Here is a 20,256-nt window from a genome sequence, read left to right as displayed (position 1 = left end):
TTTCCATCACTATTTTAAAACTAATAAAATTATGGTCGCTGGCCCCAAAGTTCTCCCCCACTGACACCTCAGTCACCTGACCTGAATTATTTCCCAAGAGTAGGTCAAGTTTTGCACCTTCTCTAGTCAGTACATCCACATACTGAATCAGAAAATTTTCTTATACACACTTAATAAATGCCTCTCCATTTAAACCCTTAACACTATGGCAGTTCCAGTCTATGTTTGGAAAGTTAAAACCCCCTACCATAACTACCCGTATTATTCTTCCAGATAGCTGAGATCTCCTCACAAATTTGTTTCTCAGTTTCCCTCTGACTATTAGGCGGTCTATAATACAATCCCAATAAGGTGATCACCCCTTTCTTATTTCTCAGTTCTACCAAATAACTTCCCTGGATGTATTTCTGGGAATATCCTCCCTCAGCACAGCTGTAATGCTATCCCTTATCAAAAATGCCACTCCTCCTCCTCTCTTGACTCCCTTTCTTTCATTCTTGTAGCATTTGTATCCTGGAACATTAAGCTGCTAGTCCTGTCCATCCCTGAGCCATGTTTCTGTAATTACTATGATATCCCAGTCCCATGTTCCTCACCATGCCCTGAGTTCATCTGTTAGGCGTCTTGCATTGAAATAAATGCAGTTTAGTCTATCAGTCCTACCTTGTTCTCTGCTTTGTCCCTGCTTGCCCTGACTGTTTGACTTGCTTCTGTTCTCAACCATACCAATCTCAGATGGATCTCTTTCCTCACTATTTCCGTGGGTCCCACCTCCCACCTTACTAGTTTCATTACTCCTGAGCAGCTCTAGGAAATCTTCTTGCCAGTATATTAGTCCCCTTCTTTTACAGGTCACTTCTGCCCCAAAAGAGATTCCAATGATCAAAAAATGTGAATCCTTCTCCTGTACACCAGCTCCTCAGCCATGCATTCATCTGATCTATTCTCCTATTCCTGCCCTCACTAGCTCGTAACACCAGGAGTAATCCAGATATTACTGCTCTTGAGGACCTCCTTTTTAAATTCCTGTCTAACTCTCTGTAATCTCCCTTCAGAATCTCAGCCTTTTCCCATTCCTATTTCATTGGTTCTAATGTGTACAATGACCTCCTGCTGGCCCCTCTCCCCCTTGAGGACATTCTGCACCTTCACTGAGACATTCTTGATCCTGGCACCAGGAAAACAACACACCATTCGGATTTTTCGCTGCTAGCCACAGAAACATCTGTCTGTTCCTCAGACTAGAGAGTTCCCTAACACAATCGATCTCTTGGAATCTGATGCACCCCTCATTGCATTAGAGCCAGTCTCAAGACCAGAAACTTGGCTGTTCGTGCTATGTTCCCCTGAAAATCCATCACCCCCGACATTTTCCAAAACAACATACTTGTTTGAAATGGGGATAGCCACAGAAGACTCATGCATTACCTGCGTACCTCTCTTATCTTTCCTCGAGTTAACCCATCTACTTGGTTGCATCTGTGACTTCCTCCCTTCCTATAACCACCATCCATCATGTCCCTTTGCTCTCGTAATATCCTCATTGCCTCTAACTGTCTTTCCAACTGATCCATTCAATCTGATAAGATTCGCAATCAACGGCATTTATTGCAGATGTAATCATCAGTTTACACAAAATTTTCCCTAAACTCCCATATTGAACAAGATGATCTATCACTCTACTAAAGGCCATTTTTGCTTGCTTCAATCTACAGACCCAGAAAATAGCACTGTCTTTTCCATCTACAAAACACTGTCCCAGGTTAAATTAATACTTATGATTTATATTTGTAAGATAAATCAAGAGACATATCTTAATAAAACATATAATTAAAGAAGAACCCACTCTACTCACTACTGCAGACTTATTCTAAGGCCACACTTAAAATATTCACTTATCTGTTTCTGTGCTGTGAACACTCCGAAACAGGTTCCTCCAAGATTCATTGTGAATTTCACTGTTTGTAATTTTCCCAGATGTACTGCAATGTCCAGCGATACATGAATTCAGACAGCAAAGGCTGTAACTATGCAGGTTCACTGCTGTGTCAGTTACAATGTGGGTTTATTTCTCTCTCTCTCTTTTACTTTTCGATTATCGAAGTGAAAATTCATTTCATGATTTTAAGATCAAAAGTCAGGATAATAAGCTGTGTCGCAAGTCATTCAACTATGCGTGGTTGAAATAAAAGCAGAAAAATATGGTTTCTTCAGTTGATACCTCAGCGCGTGATCTGGTTAAATACATCAAAATTTTGCACATATGAGAATAAAATAGAAACCACTAAAAAAAGCTAATCTCTTGAATGAGTCAGTTAAATCGGTTTAAAAAAGGTTCAAAATGAATAATCTAATTTGGACAATTTGTATGTATATTGGTGAACTTAATTTGAATGTCATTACTCAGAACTGCAAGGCTGCAGTTTGGATAAGGATTTTGTAACTATTATTTAAAATTTTCAAAGTGGTAGGTAATTTAAGTACAAAACTAAGGCATTTCAAAAGCCTAAGTATTTGAAAAAAATTGGTATGTTCAGGAGTCAAGTGAATTGAATATTGTCATGCTGGAACTTTTTGCTTTTAAATGTCACTAGTAACATCTGACGGAATATTTTAAAACCTTTGTCCTTAGCTGAAGTTACCTGTTCTCCAAACCAGTTCCAGTGTGTTGTAACCAAACGGTGCATTCCTGAAGAATGGGTTTGTGACAAGGACCATGACTGTGCAGATGGCTCTGATGAATCAAATTGCAGTAAGCTATTTATAGATGGATTAAACAATAAGTGAAAGATTATGACTAGAAAACCTTTGTATTCCTAAACATGTGCCTAATATGTGAGAAACTATTTAGTTGTAAAAGATTTGAGAATATTCATAATGTTAAAAAGCAGTATATTTTGACAGTAATTGATACTCAAAGGCATTAGCTTTATGCAATAATTTATGAAGATTTTTTTGAAAGCTGCAATGAGATTTTTACTATTCAGACTATGTCCCAAGATTTGTATGCATAGCAAAACGACAAGCTTGATTTCCCAGAAAAACAGATGTTGCTGGAAAAGCTCAGCAGGTCTGCTAGCATCTGTCCAGAGAAATCAGAGTTAACATTTCGAGTCCGGTGACCCTTCCTCAGATTCCTACTCAATTTCCCATAAATTTTGAGTGAAATTTGTAAGCCAAAGAATATTTGCACAAAATTAGGCCTGTTACCAATATTATCTGTTGTTGTTCCAGGGAAAAATAATAATGCAATGTTTTATTTAAAATAGTTAGGATAGAAAGCATTAACTGAAATTGCAAAATAGGACTGCCCATCAGGAAATAAAGGGCTGTCCCGAGGAAGAGCTAACCAGTAGCTTGTTTGTGTCTGAAGCAATTTCGCTTCAACTTTTGTTCTTGTTGCTCGTACTGTGAGAGAACGTTTTACTAGTTGTCATGTGAACTTAACTCTTACTTTAGCTTGATGTTACAAATTAAACAATCTTATATCTTAGATGTAATACATATAACCGTTAAGTAATATGTAATAAACCTATTTAATGTTCATCAAAATTGAACCTTGATTCTGCCCAAGATGTTGAATGGGCATCCTTTCCCAAGTAGTACCTGTAGCTCAGACATGGTCGCAAATATAATGCATGTTAGGGCATTCATTTTTTAAAAAATAGTTAATGCTGTATACATTTCCCCTTTCCAATGTTTTCCTCTTTGCATTTCATTTTCCCCTGAGCAGCAGTATTTGATTATTAGGCACAAGGTTACTTTGGAAACAGGCTATTTTGAAACAATGTTATGCTTCATCTTCAATAAAAGGAAAAATGCAAGCATAGTACTCATGCAATGGTTATTTATAATCACATGCATAGTATTTCTCTAAACAGTTTGCTGTTGTAACACATTTCCAAACTTATTTGCAGTTTACTTTATAGAGGGTGGCTATATTAATAATAGTGGTGATTCTTGTAATATGATTAGTAAACCATTATGTTTCAAGGAACATGAAGGGAGACATCAAAAACTGAGAAGCAATACAACGGAAGTAAAGCATGGAACAATTAAGTTGAAAGTATCATTATAATCATGTACAAATAAGGAAACATATTAGTGTCAATAAAGACTGTAGGACACAGTTGACAAAGTGTTATTATGAAGAAGTGTCATGACAGAGTACCGGTCTGAACAATTTCAGAACCTAATGAGTGCAATTTGGGGAATTGAATTTTAAGAGATTTCAAAATGTGAAAAATGTTATTGACCAATTTTAATTGCAATTGTGTTTGTTTTGTTGAATATCATAAATTTCACTGTGCTTCATTTCAAAAATGGAAGTTTTTTGAGGGACATTAAACAAATAGACATTTCCTGAGATTATGAATTGAAAGAAGTAGTAAGCGCTGGAATCAATCAGGGCAACGGAAGCATTGAAATACAAGGGTTATACACGTTATTCAGTTAGACTCATATTAAATATTATATTTCTTTGCTGACTGCTAGATTTACTTTTAATACTATTATGTGATCACAAGATAACTACTGATGAGTTATGCTATTAAGAAATCTGGAAATCTCTCTCATGGAAAATAAATTGCTATTCACTGATCCTGGGAAATAAAACATTTAATAAATTCAAGTTTTCATCATTTTTGTGGGATAATATTCTTGAGGACAACAGATCCAAAATTGTGTTCTTGTCAGCTTTATCTTATCACTTTTCAAATACATGAAATAGTACAAGTAGCTCAGGTATAGTGAATCCATAAAATTTAGTCTTTTTCATCAATTCTCTCTTTATGTCAGTCATCATCTTCCAGGAAAAGGCTTTTCAGTAGGAAGCATACATTTACATAAGAGATGGTAAATTGCACCAATTTACTTTTCATGTTTTTGGTTCTGAAGCCATTTAAAATCTTGGCATTTGCAATGAAAGAATGAAGGGGAACAAAAATAAGTGGTAAAGAGAACTTACTGTCTGAGCACTGGTGCAATGATCATTGACAGAGAAACTCTAACTTACTTTATTTGTTCTTATTAAGTATGACAATGTAAATCTTAAATATTAACTGTATTGAAAATAAGTCATATTTTATTTATGTAACAGTCATTTTGAACTGTGGGTTATAGACACACTATTTCTGTTTTTCTACTTTTGATTGACTTCAGCTCAAATTGCATGTGGCACAGATGATTTCCACTGTCAAGGCACAAGCAGATGTGTTCCTGCACGTTGGAAATGTGATGGAGAGGATGACTGTGGAGATGGTTCTGATGAGCCAAAAGAAGAATGTGGTAGGTTCTTGTTTCTGAAATCTAATGAAATAGCATCAGCTAAAATTGCTGATATCAATTATTGATTAACTAATATTTTTTTAAAAAGCGAAAATGTTATATGTTCAAAATTAGCCTGTAAAAGTTATGATTTTTGGGAAAATTTTAATTCTTGTCATTCCTCCTCCTACTAACTTGAAAAGAAAACAAATCTTCAAACTTAAAGACTCTGAAGAGGTTTTGTCGTATTTTTGTTCGAGTGAGAAATTCTATCCACATGCAAATGTACTGATTATCAGTTTAAAGAGTGTTCTCTGGTGGAGAACCATTATATCAGGCGGAATCTTGATTTTTGACAGCCAAGTATAGAAGCAGATCTAAAAGCCCAAGTTGATTGCACTGGGTGGGCTGGAGGTAAACAGAGGGGTCAGATCGGGTTGCACAGTGGCTCAATGATTAGCACTGCTGCCTCACAGCACCAGGGATCGGAGTTTGATTCCTGCCTCGGGCGACTGTCTGTGTGGAGTTTGCACATTCTTCGTGTCTGCGTGGGTTTCGTTCAGGTGCTCCGGTTTCCTCTCACAATCCAAAGATGTGCAGGTTAGGTGAATTGGCCATGCTAAATTGCCCAAAGTGTTAGCTGCATTAGTTGGGTTAAATATAGGGTAGGGGAATGGGTCTAGGTGGGTTACCCTTCAGAGGGTCAGTGTGGACTTGTTGGGTTAAATGGCCTGTTTCCATACTGTGGGGAATCTAATCTATAGGCTTTGCTGCCTGTTTACATTTTTCTCAGCTTGTTGGATTGCAACATCACATTTTACAGGCAAACAGGGAAAATGCTTTGCACCTCACTGCTGGGACCTCTGGGCTTGAACTCCAGGTGCAACATAGCACATTATTTCCTGCAGTCTAAAGGCATCATTCAAACTCTATTCATCACCCCATCCTCTGCTTAGAGGCTGTCAAAGACCAGTCAAAAAGCTGAGCCACACTTTAGATTACCACCCTTGGTGTTTTCCAAGGATGTTAACAGGAGTTAATCTGAATTGAAGAAGATGACACAGACAGTGGTGGCTGTAGAGGTCAGTGCTTGTGGGCAGCTCAAGAAAACCCAGCTCCAATGCTACAAGGCAACATATATTCAGCTAAATTCCACCAGGGTATGTATCACTGTATCAATGCTTCATGCTCCCATGGGTGAGAGTTGCAGTGTAAAATTGTCACTGCCGAAGATTTCCACCAAAGATTGCATGCTAGTCATCGCCATCTGATGCCTTATGTGCAGTCTGTTCCTTCATTGTGGCCTTCAGTGCAGCACTAATAGCATCACTTTGGTACTTCTTCTTGCACATCTGCAAGGGTTCATACTTAAACATAAAAAGAGATTCCAATGCATGCCAGCTCTGTGAACCATCAGCTCATTAACCTTTCTTCTTGTTAGGACAGTCTATAATTTAGCAGCACAAAATGGCCGATGGCTGCCTAGTAGACAGTAGTTAGAAAGCTTGGGAAAGTATTTGATTGATGTCGTCTTCACAAGTAGAACAATAGTAGCTCTGTGGACCCAAGCTAACAGAACTCAGAATATGTAACTGCAGTTTATGCATAAGTAAGAACATCTCACATGACATTTAATTAGTGAGTCTCTCTAATTGTTGGGGTGAAATGATCAAATGATTCACTCAATTCCCAGGTGTTCACTTCCAGCTTCAAAGAGCTTTTTGAAAATAAACCAGTGGGAAGAAGCCCTCTGAAAATCCAGAGAGGTCTTCATTGAACAAAGGAAAACATGTTTTTTGTACAGTTGTTCCATCCTGCCTTAACATTTACAAAGCAATCATATTATTAATTAATTACATACATTTACAATTAGCTAATCAAATTGAATGGCTAGAGATGAACAGGCTTGTGATCAACCCTTGATCCTCCATGGGGCTCAAAGTCTTTGCCAGATTCTCTTATTTTACTTTTTGGGGGCTTTCCCAATTGACACTGCATTCAAGTACACTCCTTCCCAGATATTTGCCAGCTGCATCATTTTTTTAAAAAAACTAGACATCGCTATCTTTACGCTTGGGTGTCCTACAATGTATTCATTCCACGTACATTCCAATATCTGCTAATTCCTGTACCAGTGATTTAATTCCCTCTGTCATGATAATGGGGGCTGTTTTTAGTGTTTAAGACTGGTTTGCTCTCAATTTTATTTGAATCTTTTCCTCTCATGCTTTTAGTGATTTCATATTTGGACAGGTCATTTTGCTATAACGCGTGTTTCCTCAACGCAAATTCACTATAACGCAATTGGCAATTTAGGGACGTTATTTGTAAAGTGCAAACTTTTAAAACATTTGTTGGTTGTAACATGATTACAACGCTAACAGTTAAAGTGCTGTTTCTAAAGCGCAATTCTTCTATAACGCAGAGTTGCACAGGAATGCAATCATCATGTTATAGAAGAACTGACTGTGTTTAGGTGAATCGACAATTACTTCGGAATCCATACCTATGGGTTATTTGAAGGATCTTAACTCAAACGTACTATTAGTATCGTAAAAATTTGATTAAATAATTGAAGAGAGATTCACTAATTAAATGTAGTGTGAGATGTTCTTATCAATGTATTATGTATAAACTGCAGCTGCTTATTTTATCTCAGTTCTGTTAACTTGAGTCTGCTATTGTTTTACTATTTTAATAAGCTTTCTAACTACTGTCAGCCATGTTCTGCTGCTAATGCCATGGGCAGCCATTGGCCATTTTGAGCCGCTCCATCATGGACAGTCCTAACATTCACAAAAAGGAGATTTTTTTAATGTACACACCTAATAGCATTTTGCCAAGGCCTTGCAGAGATCAATGGCACACAACAAAAGATGGTTTTGGAGATGAAGACCTCAAGCATATCAGGTACACACATCATTAAAAAACTTCTGAAGAAGGGTCACTGGACCCAAAACGTTAACTCTTTCCCTCCGCAGATGCTGCCAGATGTGCTGAGTTTTTCCCAGCAATTTCTGTTTTTGTTCCTGATATCTAGCATCCCTAGTATTGTTTGTTTTTCCATCAAAATGCTTCATCAGTTGTAGGTGTTTGATCATATTGGATCACATTTCATTCAGAGCTTATTATCACCCAACATCTCCTGTACTGAATCCTGCTTTTGAACAGTCACAGTTCTGAGGACCGACAGGTCTGTGTATCCATCAATGCAGGTAGAGTTATCATGCACTCATGGTGAATATCTCTTAATACTCCTCTCCTCATATGGGAAAAGGATATGCATAATACGTATTGATGTGCCCAGTCATTGAGGTAGAGGTTAGGGAGGTGATTGCATGATGTAAGGTTTCTAACTCCTTTGTGGAACAAGCCACTGAGCTGAGAACAAGCAAAAACTGCCTGTGCTGAAGATGGCTCTGCACAGTTGGAGCAAACAATGATGTGCTGGATGCTGAGGAACTGGGAGAAAGGGAGCAGACTTCTGAGAAGATGGACAAGGACAGTGTGGAGGAGGAAGCTGTCCTGGTACATTATTATAACTCAAATGTGCTGGGCTCTGATTTGACATGTGATTCCTGTAGATGAGAACCAAGTGTAGCATGGAATGTAGTCATTGGCCTAGAAGCTAAAATTTGGTTTTCATTTTGGGGGCAAACCTCAGCTTCTTTCGGTTCAGTTTTAGTTCCCTTTTATAATCTATAAACAAAAGTTCATGTTTGGAATTATCAGAATATCTGCCTTTATTTGATGGCCCATATTGGATAATGACAGGATGTATGGGTCTCCAGTGGACAGTGGGGACACAGCAGACTTTCCTGGTGTATAGAAGACCTCAGCAATGTATCCAACTGGGGTTATGACTGTTCATTTAGAAGGATGAATGGGAGCTGGCAAAGATGGGTTTTGGGTCTAGTGACCCTTCTTCAGAAGTTTTTTTAATGATGTGGGTACCTGATACGCTTGAAGTCCTTTTTTCCCAGGGTGAGGGATTCAATTACGAGAGGTCACACGTTCAAGCTGAGAGATGAAAAGTTTAAGGGAAGTACTTTACACAGAGGGTGGTAGGTGCCTGGAATGCGTTGCCAGCAGAGGTAGTAGAGGCAGGCACGGTAGATTCATTTAAGATGCATCTAGACAGTTGCATGAGTAGGTGGGGTGCAGGGGGATACAGATGCTTAGGAATTGGGCAATAGCTTTAGACAGTGGATTTAGATCGGCTCAGGCTTGGAGGGCCGAAGGGCCTGTTCATGGGCTGGAAATTTTCTTTGCTCTCTCTTTGTTCTTTGATACCCAGAACCATCCAATGTGAAGTTTCCAAGCTGCTATTCTTAACTGTACATCAACAGTTGAATTAAACCTTGAGTAAAAAGTAGTATCCCATGACAAGAACAATGTTTATGTTTCTCTCTACACCCTCCACATTCCACTCTCAAACCATGACAAAATAAAAGAAGTGCTCCATCTTTGCCAGCTACCGTTCACCCATCTAAATGAACAGTCATAACCCCAGATAGCGTCAGTCACTGTCCTGATGCATTTATGGACAGAGATTTCACACAGGTCACTATCATTTCTGCAAGGAGCCAGTCACAGATGTTCAGAGCTGCTGTCACTTTCAGAGCCTCTAGAAATGGATGACCTCCAACTCCCGTAGCCAGTGATAGTTTCACGGTGTTCTATTTATATAGATCCTGTGTTGACACCATGATCTGCTCACCTCCAGGAAATTAAGTCAGGACCAAAAATCTCTGGGCCTCCTGTGGACTCGATAAATCATGAACTGAGTGAAACATGTCCCTGCTCTTCATCCTCTGCATCAGCCTACTGCTACTTCAGTGCTTGCTGTTGGTCCTTGGGCCTCCTGCAGGCACCTCTTAAAACAGAAACCAAAATCCCACCAGTGAACAAATACAGCATTCTCATTGGAAATTATCTACAGAGGGAAAATAAAGAGCCAAACTTCATAGATATCAAAACAAGTCAGTGGCAGCATACCTGCAGATGCTGATTACACTTCTCCATACAGTGAGATAGGCTGCACACTGATAATGAGCTCCATATCTCCATAATTTATTCAGCTTCAGCATGTACAGCAACTGGCTGAGGGATCAGTACATTACATCAAAAGGAGAAGTGCTTGCTGCACGCCTAAACCTTTCTTTCTCAGACCACATCAATCATTCAACTTCTCACAGCGTTCAGTATAGACCATTGTTAAACTTGCATGACAGATGAAGTGATGGAAAACAGCTCTAACAGTACCCTTGAAAGTTGCATGAAAAAATGGTTTGCCTTTGGTCAGCATTGACCTTTTCTACATCACTACAATTAAATCCATCATCATTGAGATACGTTGTTTAGTTCGAATGCAGCAATGGCATTGATGCAAGTTACCTTTGACCAGCATCTGACCCCCTCCAAACTGCATGTATAAAAAATGGATGTTGAAGGGATTATGAATTAAATGTGGTTGGTGTTTGCAACAGCTGCTTCAAGTATTTGTTCCTTCAATACCCTATCCTGCAGGAAATGTGGATCTTGTACTTTTGCCCATCAAACTCCATCCACCCTGTGGGACGTATAAGCCAATTTCTAGTAGCACTTTGCATTTAGAGAATAGCAAGTGTGGACAGGGAATGCAGTCAATGGTGGATATCATAAGCAGCGAACTCTGCCTGGTTGTCAAAAACCCCACCAGACCCTCCATAATAGCTCGTGCTACTCTGACAGCCCATAAGATTAAGGGAATAGATAAAATAGAAGCAGGGAGATTATTTCCACTGATGGGTGAAACTTGCATTAGGGGGCATAACTTCAAAATAAGGGAGGGCAGATTTAGGACTGAGCTGAGGAAGAACCTCTTCACCTGAAGGATTATAACTTCCTGCCCAATGAAGTAGTTGAGGTTGCCTCGTTGAATGTTTTAAAGGCAAAAATACACTAGATTTTTGAACTGTAAAAGAAGGGTTATGGTGAGAGGGCAGGTAAGTGGAGCTGAGACCACAAAAAGATCAGCCATAATCTTACTGAATGGCAGAGATGGCTCGACAGGCCAGATGGCCTACTCCTGTTTGTTGTGTTCTTGTGTTCACACCACCACATGTAAACCCACCTGACAGAACATTTTCGACAATTGTCCTCCCAGACTCAGCATTACACTAATCGCCATCATGGTGGTCGCCACTGTCACTAACAGCGCTCCAACCCTGTAGCCTACAATATGCTTTGATGCTGTTCCCTGGAGCTCCCCATCACCGCCAATGTCTCCACCTTATCAAATGCTTCTGATTCCTTCCTCAAACTCTCAGTCTCTACCTCCCTATGCTTTCTAGCAATGTAGCAGTATTCCTCACCAGCCCCGGTAGACCGCCCTTGCAGTTTTCTGAATACTTGGCAGATACCCAGGACTTTATTTACCCTGGACCTCTTACTGACTTGGACAAACATCCTCTAGACATGGCTCAGTAGGCCTTGGGCACTGTCTTTGCAGTTCCTCATTTGATAATGAAATATTCTCCTGACTATCTGCCCATGCCCTGAACTGTAGTTGGACAGAATACCTTCATCATGAACATCTCTAGGAATAGTTAATTATGGCCGAGCCCCTGGACAGTGTTTGGACTGTTCCCCCGACTACCCCATTTACGGAGGCTCTCTGACAGATAGTGTACCTCCTCCATATTGACTGGATTGAGGATAAGGCCCAAATAGTTTCTCACATGGCCAATTAGTTGAAAAGAAAAGTACAGAGTGTTTATTGTACAGGCAGCTGGCATGAGTATATAAGTGTTGTACTGACATCTCAGTGTACCTTATATCAAGGTGACTCCCTGCACTCACCACCACCAGATTCCTGCTGAAAAGCATGGAAGCAGCCATGTGCCTGCACAACAAAAAATGCACTTGATAGCCTTTGGCGCTGGCTGAAACAAAAACCTGCCACAGAAGTTGGAGTAAGTAGGGATATTGAATATTTTCAAGATGGTGGAAATTGATTTCCATGTCTAACAAGAACCTAAGGTTTTTCAAGGTAGATGTGAATGTGGAATATGAAGAATAAACTGACCAGTCATGATCATATCAAATGGTTGAGCAAGCCAAGGTCTACTTTTGATCCAAAGTTATATTTTCATATGTGGTTGAGCCATAAGTTGTGGATCCACATAACTTCCACACATCTTACAACCACCATTTGGCTCATATGATTGCAGGTTACCCTTAGTTTCCCTGTTATATTTAATAGCTTGCTCTATTTTCACAGTAGTTGCCTATTAAGTCTGACAAAGCAGGTTTGTACTGTGGGTACATTGGATGTTAACGATGTTACAATTATTAATGCAATTCAGCTTCTCCAGCCCAAAGGGGATAGTTACTGTTGTAATTCATCCCTTTATGTCATTTAGAATTACATGGTTTTATATTTTACTTTTTGTTTCAGCTTTATTTTTGTCTTGCAATCCAATCTTTTGTTCTCTTTACTTTTCTTTCTGCACCTGATTTGACATCAAATGTGCCTTTTTTTCTCCCTCAGTCCTGTTTCCTTCTCAATTTGTAACATTTTTGCACAAAGCAAGATTGCTGATGTCATTCAGATTCCCAATTGTCCTTTCAACATTTAACATTTTATCCCTTCAGCAAGTTATGGTGTAAATTATATTTGAGCTCAAGAATACTGCAAATACAATATGGCACCCTGAAGTAAAGTCCAGTATATACATATCTAAATTACATGAAACAAAGATAAGCGGCATACAGCCATATGATACTCTTAACGCTGCAATCAACCAGCCTTTTATTGTTCTCTGTTCCATTACACATTTGTTGTTTTTCTGAGAAAAAGCAAGCAAGAGAAGTTGAAAATTATCCAGGTATGTCTTGTCTACAACGAACAGAATAAATCCAACCTCGCTTATTTCACATCACCAACTTATTCTCAATCATCAGCAAAGTGATGGAAGTGGTTGTCAAAAGCATTTACTGAGCACAACCCTGCTAATTAATGCTTAGTTTAAGTTCTTCCAGGCTCACAGACTCAATTCAAACAAAAAAAAGACCCAAACGCAAGAGATGAGTCCAGTCTAACAAGAAAGGAGATGCTTCTAGATCAGATTCTTGTCAATGTGGTGGGCCCATGTAGATTAAGTGACAGTGGAGGAATAATTAGAAGAAAGAGAGAATTGCTTCTCATGATTTAGGATGACAGTGAAAAAATGACATTGGCCAATACAGAGCAAATCTATTCTAACATTTGCGAGCCAACTTAAAATGGGCAAGCACAGAGCTGGGCTGAAAATGTGTTGCTGGAAAAGCGCAGCAGGTCAGGCAGCATCCAAGGAGCAGGAGAATCGATGTTTCGGGCATGAGCCCTTCTTCAGGAAGGAGGAAAGTGTGCCAAGCAGGCTAAGATAAAAGGTAGGGAGGAGGGACTTGGGGGAGGGGCGTTGGAAATGCGATAGGTGGAAGGAGGTTAAAGGTGAGGGTGATAAGGTGAAGGTGATAGGCCGGAGTGGGGGTGGGGGTGGAGAGGTCAGGAAGAAGATTGCAGGTTAGGAAGGTGGTGCTGAGTTCAAGGGTTGGGACTGAGACAAGGTGGGGGGAGAGGAAATGAGGAAACTGGAGAAATCTGAGTTCATTACTTGTGGTTGAAGGGTTCCTAGGTGGAAGATGAGGCACTCTTCCTCCAGCCGTCGTGTTGCTATGGTCTGGCGATGGAGGAGTCCAAGGACCTGCATGTCCTTGGTGGAGTGGGAGGGGGAGTTGAAGTGTTGAGCCACTGGGTTGGTTGGTCCGGGTGTCCCAGAGGTGTTCTCTGAAATGTTCCAGAGAGACTGGGTTGGCCATAAAAATAAAATCCCTAAAAAAGATAAGTTAGGATAAATAAAACCAGAACTTCTTGGATGACAAAGGAGATAGCAATAAATCATATAAGAAATAGTGTTCTTATGATCGGCTCCAGGTGATAAATATGATTGAGAACTCAAACTGAATCCAGAAGATTCAGAGGGGAGGTGGAAAAGTAAACACAAAGCAGAGGGATTATGACAAAGATATTTGGCCGATAACAGAAAACATCATAAATTCCTTGTATTAGCATATCAATAACAAAACAATGATAAAAGGAGGAAAATTCTAAACCAAAAAAGGGGATTCACATTTAGAGGCAAGAGGTATGATTGAAGTGTTAAATGAATGCTTTGCAACTGTCTTTACCTTTGAGGAATATGCTGCCCAAGCCATAGTGACAGAAAAAAATACAATGTCTAGAAGAGATTAAAAATTGATAAAGATGTGGTATTTGATAAGATGTCTGTACTCAATGTTGATCAGGCAGAGGGATAGGGCTGACATACATCCAGGGATATTGAACAGTGTGTGTGGAAATTGCAGAGGCACTGACAATTATCTTTCAATCTTTTCTGGATTTGGGAGTGGTATTAGAGAACTAGAGAATTGCAAAGGTCATACCGATTTCAAAAACGTTGTAAGGGAAGGCCAACAATTTTAACCTCTGTGGTGGGAGATCTTTAGAAGCAATTATTTGGAATATAATGAATAGTCATATGGAAAAGGATTGTGCATTGATTCAGAAGAGTCAGCATTGATTCATTAGGGAATATCATACCTGACTGACTTGTGGTAACGAAGAGTCAATTAGAGCAAGGCTTTGATGTAGTGTATATGAACTTCCAAAAATCCTTCAATGTAGTGTCACACAACAGACTTGTCCTTAAAGTTATAGATCATGGAATAAAGTGGACAGTAGCAATACGGATGAAAAAATGAGAGAAGGATAGTAAACAGAGTAATGGGTAATGGCTATTTTTCTGTTTGGAAAGTGGCTTATAGTGGACTTCCCCAGATCAGTTTTAGGATCTTTTCTTTCCTGGTTAGATATAAATTATCTTGATCTTGGTGTGGAAAGAACAATTTCAATGTTTGTGGATGATATGAAACTTGGGAAAATTGTAAACTGAGGGGGACTGCACAAAATTTCATTGAAAAGTTGGTGTTGTGGGCATTTTGGTACAAACAACATGAATAAACACGATAAAATAAAAGGTGCTTGTCAAAAGGGAGTAGAAGAACGAACATACAACCAGATATATGTACATAATGTTTGAAGGGTTACAGGAAATGTTGCGAGAGTTGTTAATTAACTACATAATATTCCAGGCTTCACAAAAAGGTACCCAGAGAAGGAGCAGAAGAGGGTACCCTTCCAGGCAGCATGATCAAGAAAGAATGTGACTCCATTGGAGAGAGTTACAGAGATCATTTACATGGATGGTTCCAAGATTAGGCACTTCAGTTATAAGGAAAGAATAGGCAGCACGATGGCTCAAGGGGCAGCACGGTGATTCAGGGGCAGCATGGTGGCACAGTGGTTAGCGCTGCTGCCTCACAGCACCAATATTCCGAGTTCAATGCCAGCCTCAGGCAACTGTAATTGTGGTGTCTACACATTCTCCTCGTGTCTGCGTGGGTTTCCTCCTGGTGCTCCGGTTTCCTCCCACAGTCCAAAGATGTGCAGGTTAGGTCATTTTGAATTGTCCATAGTGTCCAGGTATGTGTAGTCAGGGGTTATTGTAGAGTAATAGGGTGGGGGAATGAGTCTGAGTAGGTTACTCTTCGGAGGGTCGGTGTGGAGTTGTTGGGCCAAATAGCCTGTTTCCACACTGTAGGGATTCTATGAAATGGATTGAGACTGATTTTCTTGGCGAGGAGAAGGCTCAGAGATTTGATAGAAACTTTCAAAATCCTGAAGGGTCTGAACAGAGTAGATTGAAAAATTGTTCTTGCCCATAAAAGGATCAAAACGAAAAAGGCACAGCTTTAAAGTAATTTTCAAAAAAAACAAACGCGAGGTGAGTCAAGTGTTTTCACAGCAAGTAGTTATGTTCTGGAAGTGTGGTGAGGCAGATTCCATTGAGTCATTAAGCAAAAATTGGATGTTATTTAAAAAGAAACAATTAGCAGGATTACAGAGAACAGGCAAGATAATGGCATTAATTTTAAACATTTAGAGAGGTGCAATAGAAACATTCAGGAGAATACACTAACAATTTTGAAAAGCATTGCTCTTGACATAAAAATGTAATCAAGTCTGAAGTCAGTAACTGTCAGAAGCAAAACTCTCCTCTAATTGTAGTCATATCTAGTGCAAAGGAAGATGATGTTTTTGTTCGTAGTTAAGCAGGTCACTCCCGGAACATTATTGCAGGAGTTCCTCAAGGTAATGTCCAGGCCCCAACCATCATCAGCTGATTCATCATTGATCTTCTAGAGATCGTACGTATGGATGGACATATGATTGATTAATGAAGCTGTCTGTATCCATATGCAGCAAGGCCTGCAGAATATTTGATTTTAGATGGATACATTGCAAATAATACTTTCATTACCTTTACTCAGATATTTTAAGTGTGTTCTATCCAGAAGACAGACGCAAAATTTATTCCAAATATCTTGCATTTCCTTGCTTTCAATTGTTAGTTCCCTAGTATCACCCAAAGAGACCAATGCCCACTGTAGGTACTCTTTTGTTGTTTCTTTTAAGTACTTGCAAATGCTCATACGTTTTATTTTAAAACTAATTTATACTCAGAACCTATTTTTCACTTTATCATTATATGCTAAGTTCTATACTTCAAATTTTCTGTTCCAGAACAAAACAGAGTATGTCTTTAGTTTTGATAACACTCTTTAGCCACACTGTCTTCATAACTTGGTCTCTATTAAAGTTGAGGCCAATAGTTTCAGACGCAAGTTTAACAACCTCAAACTGAATATGAAATTTCATTATTCTGTGATTGTCTTTGCTGAGAGGATCTTTGACCATGAGATCAATAATTAAGTCCTCTTTCAACAGATATTATCAGATCTAAAATAAACAGTTCCTGTATCAGCTCATGTATGGTTCTAAGAAGTTGTACTAAATTCATTGTACTATCTCATCCTCAATTTATCTTTGCCAATTGATTTGTCTAATCTTTAATTTTCATAAAGTCACCCACAATTATTGCAATATTTGGTCACCGATCATGTCTGTTTAATGACAATTAGATGTTTTGCACCATCTTCTATCACAATCTATCCTCTTCAGAAGACTGTGCACATTCAAAACAACGTTTACTTTTGTCTTTATCCCACTCGCACCCTGTTTGCTGTTTTATTTCTAACAGTACACAATGTCATTTTCTATGACACTCTGATTATTTATACCCACATCTCTGACGCTGCACGGTGGCCTTATCGTCTCTCTTTAATTTTTAAATTTACCCTCAACTGTTTCCTGTCTTTTACTCCTCTTTCCCTCTGCCAACCCCACCTCTCTATTCAGTTTAAAACCCTGACTGCAGCCCTAGCTATTTGAATTGCCAGGACATGGGAGACAAAGCAGTTCAAGTGAAGCACTCCCAACAGAACCACTCCCCTACCCCCCCCCCCCCCCCCCCCCAATATTGCTGTCAATGCACCCTGAATTGAAATGTATTGTCATAGACCAATTTTTGAATCCTGAATTCAGATGTTTGATCTAATTAGCCCTATACAAATTTGCTAGTGGCTCAGGTAATGAACTAGAGATTAATAGCTTTGTTGTACTGCATTTTAGTTCAGTCTCCAACTGTTCATATTCCTTCAGCAGATTTATTTTTATAGTTACCATTGACATAGGTGTATTGTGTCTTGGATAACAATTGGATATTTACATGCCCACTCCAATTTCCTGTCCAGCCTTAAGGAACTGCCTTGAACTCTGCATTAAGTAGACAACAGACAATGTAACCTTTTCACCATAATGATAGTGTCATAGGGTCAATTCTTTGAGCCTATTTCACTATGCAATATGATCATGATTCATCATTCAACTCAGTAAACTATTCCCACTTTCCAGGGATTAGTCTGGTTAACCATCTTTGCACTCCCTTTCTTGGACGAGGAGACAAAAACCACACACAATACTTCAGGTGTTATCTTATCAGTACATTGCACAGTTGCAGCAAAATACCCCTGCTCCTTTATTCTAATCAGCTTGCTTTTAAGGCCAACATACTATTTGCCTTTTCACTGCCTGCTGCACCTGCATGCTTACTTTCATTGAGTGGTCTATGAGGACACGCAAGTCACATTGCATGACCCTTTATCCAATATATTGCCATTCAAATAATAATTTCCCTGCCTGTTTTTGCTACCAAAGTGAATATCCTCACATTTTTTCAAATTATGCTGCATCTGCTTTGTTTTTGCTGACTTAAACTTGTCGATATCACACTGAAGCATCTCCTCACAGCAGATTCTTGTCACCCAGCTTTGTGTCATCTGCTAACTTGAAGATTTGACGTGTAGTTTCTGCATTCAAATCATTAATAAATATTGTGAATGGATGGGATCCAATTACTACACCCTGTGATACCCAACGACTCACTGCCCACCACAAAAAAACCTGTTTACTCCTACTCTTTGTTTTCTGCCCAGTACCCAGCTCTCAATCAATGTCAGTCCAAAACCTCAAATCTGATGCATATCAATTTTGCCCGATAATGTCCTACTACTACTCCTGCCCAAACTGCAATGGCCCTGTAGAATAATTTCCGTTTGAAAGAGCTTAGTAACTATTGGCCATGTGAAAGGCCTGAGGCATCTCCACAGCTATCTTCTGGATCCTAATCCTTCATCAATTATAATCACACTAAATTGTCCCTCATCATGACTTAAATTTAAATTAAGGAAGTGACTGCCTCTTGGAACAAAGTTCACCGGTAATATTTTTCCTTCTTGATGCATGTCAGAGATTAAAGTTCTGTCTCCAGCTTATCAGTTTTAAGAAGGTCCTTGAACTGTGCACGATTACGGCAATATGCTTACTTTGTATCATACTATTAGCCTCCCTTTTCCACATGCTGTAGCTGCAACACATCTCCTTCCCTGCTGTCTGATGTATTTTTATCTAATTAATTGCTTTTTCAAGTTTTGATATATCACTATTTATAATTTTTAAAACAGTTGATTTAAATAATAATTTTGATTTCTAAATTTTAGCTTCATGCAATAGGTAATTAGTGTAACCTACCCTGCAATTCTGAATTAACTCTACTTGTTATTCATTTTAAATAAATCAACTTCATGTCAGAACATTTTTTTCTTAGTGTCCTCAACTTTCTGTATAAAACCAGACAGCCTTGAAATGTACAATACAGTTCGTCTGTATGCTGTCAAAAAGTTTTAAAGTCAATAAAGTTAAAGATCATATATATTTGAAATTCACCAGTTTTCCCTGTTGGCAGTCTCAACACAAATATCTAACTGATGCATGACTGGTTGCTCTGAAACCCTGGCTGCTCTTCCGTCCACTTCCTATTGATTACTTTATTCAGTCTCAATGGAATGGTGAGACAGTACCATTCTCAGCTGCAGCCGACAATGCCTCTTCTCTCCAGGTGAAGCTGGAGTACAATAATGAGTACAGCAAGCCACTTCTCATTTCATATCAATTCACTGGGAGACAAAATAATTGCTGTGGTTTATTTTTTCTCTACCTGAAATATTCCAGAACTGTGTGGAATATTTAAAATTCCAAAAGTAGCCATATATTTTCCAGAATTAATTCTCCTTCCATCTAAATTTCCCTACTGAACCTCTGTCATTTTCTGATCCCTCAGGTCATTCTTCAAAGATAAGATTGCAGTAAGTGATAATAGGTTGTTTGAAGTATATTACAACTGAAGATAACCTAGCTCCTCACATGCATATTTTATTTTCAACAAGATTGACAACTGTAATCCCAAATCTGGGCAACTGTAATCCCATTGCTGAAGCCAATTATAATGTCCCTCTACCAGTTCATCAGGTATTGGAAAATTCAGCACAGATTTAACCTTGATTGCACTGCAGAATATCAGGTGATGCAAACATGGCATTTTGGAAATCAAGTAAAAGCTGAATGATGATCACAGAAAGCTTAACAAATCAAAGATGTTGCTGACTTTA

The 20,256-nt window shown here is 39.0% G+C and overlaps 1 protein-coding gene across 1 annotated transcript in view; it reads left to right on the top strand.

Annotated features, from left to right (window-relative positions):
* Positions 1-20,256, top strand: part of LOC122551725 (low-density lipoprotein receptor-related protein 1-like) — a 1,910,187-nt gene that overhangs the window by 1,714,281 nt on the left and 175,650 nt on the right. Inside the window, exons 66-67 of the mRNA XM_043694091.2 lie at positions 2,633-2,752; positions 5,161-5,286. Of these exons, the coding sequence (XP_043550026.2) occupies positions 2,633-2,752; positions 5,161-5,286 (246 nt within the window). The remainder of the gene's footprint in view (positions 1-2,632; positions 2,753-5,160; positions 5,287-20,256) is intronic.

Source organism: Chiloscyllium plagiosum, unplaced genomic scaffold, assembly GCF_037043375.1.
Source record: "Chiloscyllium plagiosum isolate Xiang-an unplaced genomic scaffold, Cpla_swu_hap1 HiC_scaffold_7, whole genome shotgun sequence".
NCBI classification, from domain to species: domain Eukaryota; kingdom Metazoa; phylum Chordata; class Chondrichthyes; order Orectolobiformes; family Hemiscylliidae; genus Chiloscyllium; species Chiloscyllium plagiosum.
The sequence above is the reverse complement of the archived record's forward strand: the minus strand, read 5'-3'. Positions and strand labels throughout refer to the sequence as shown.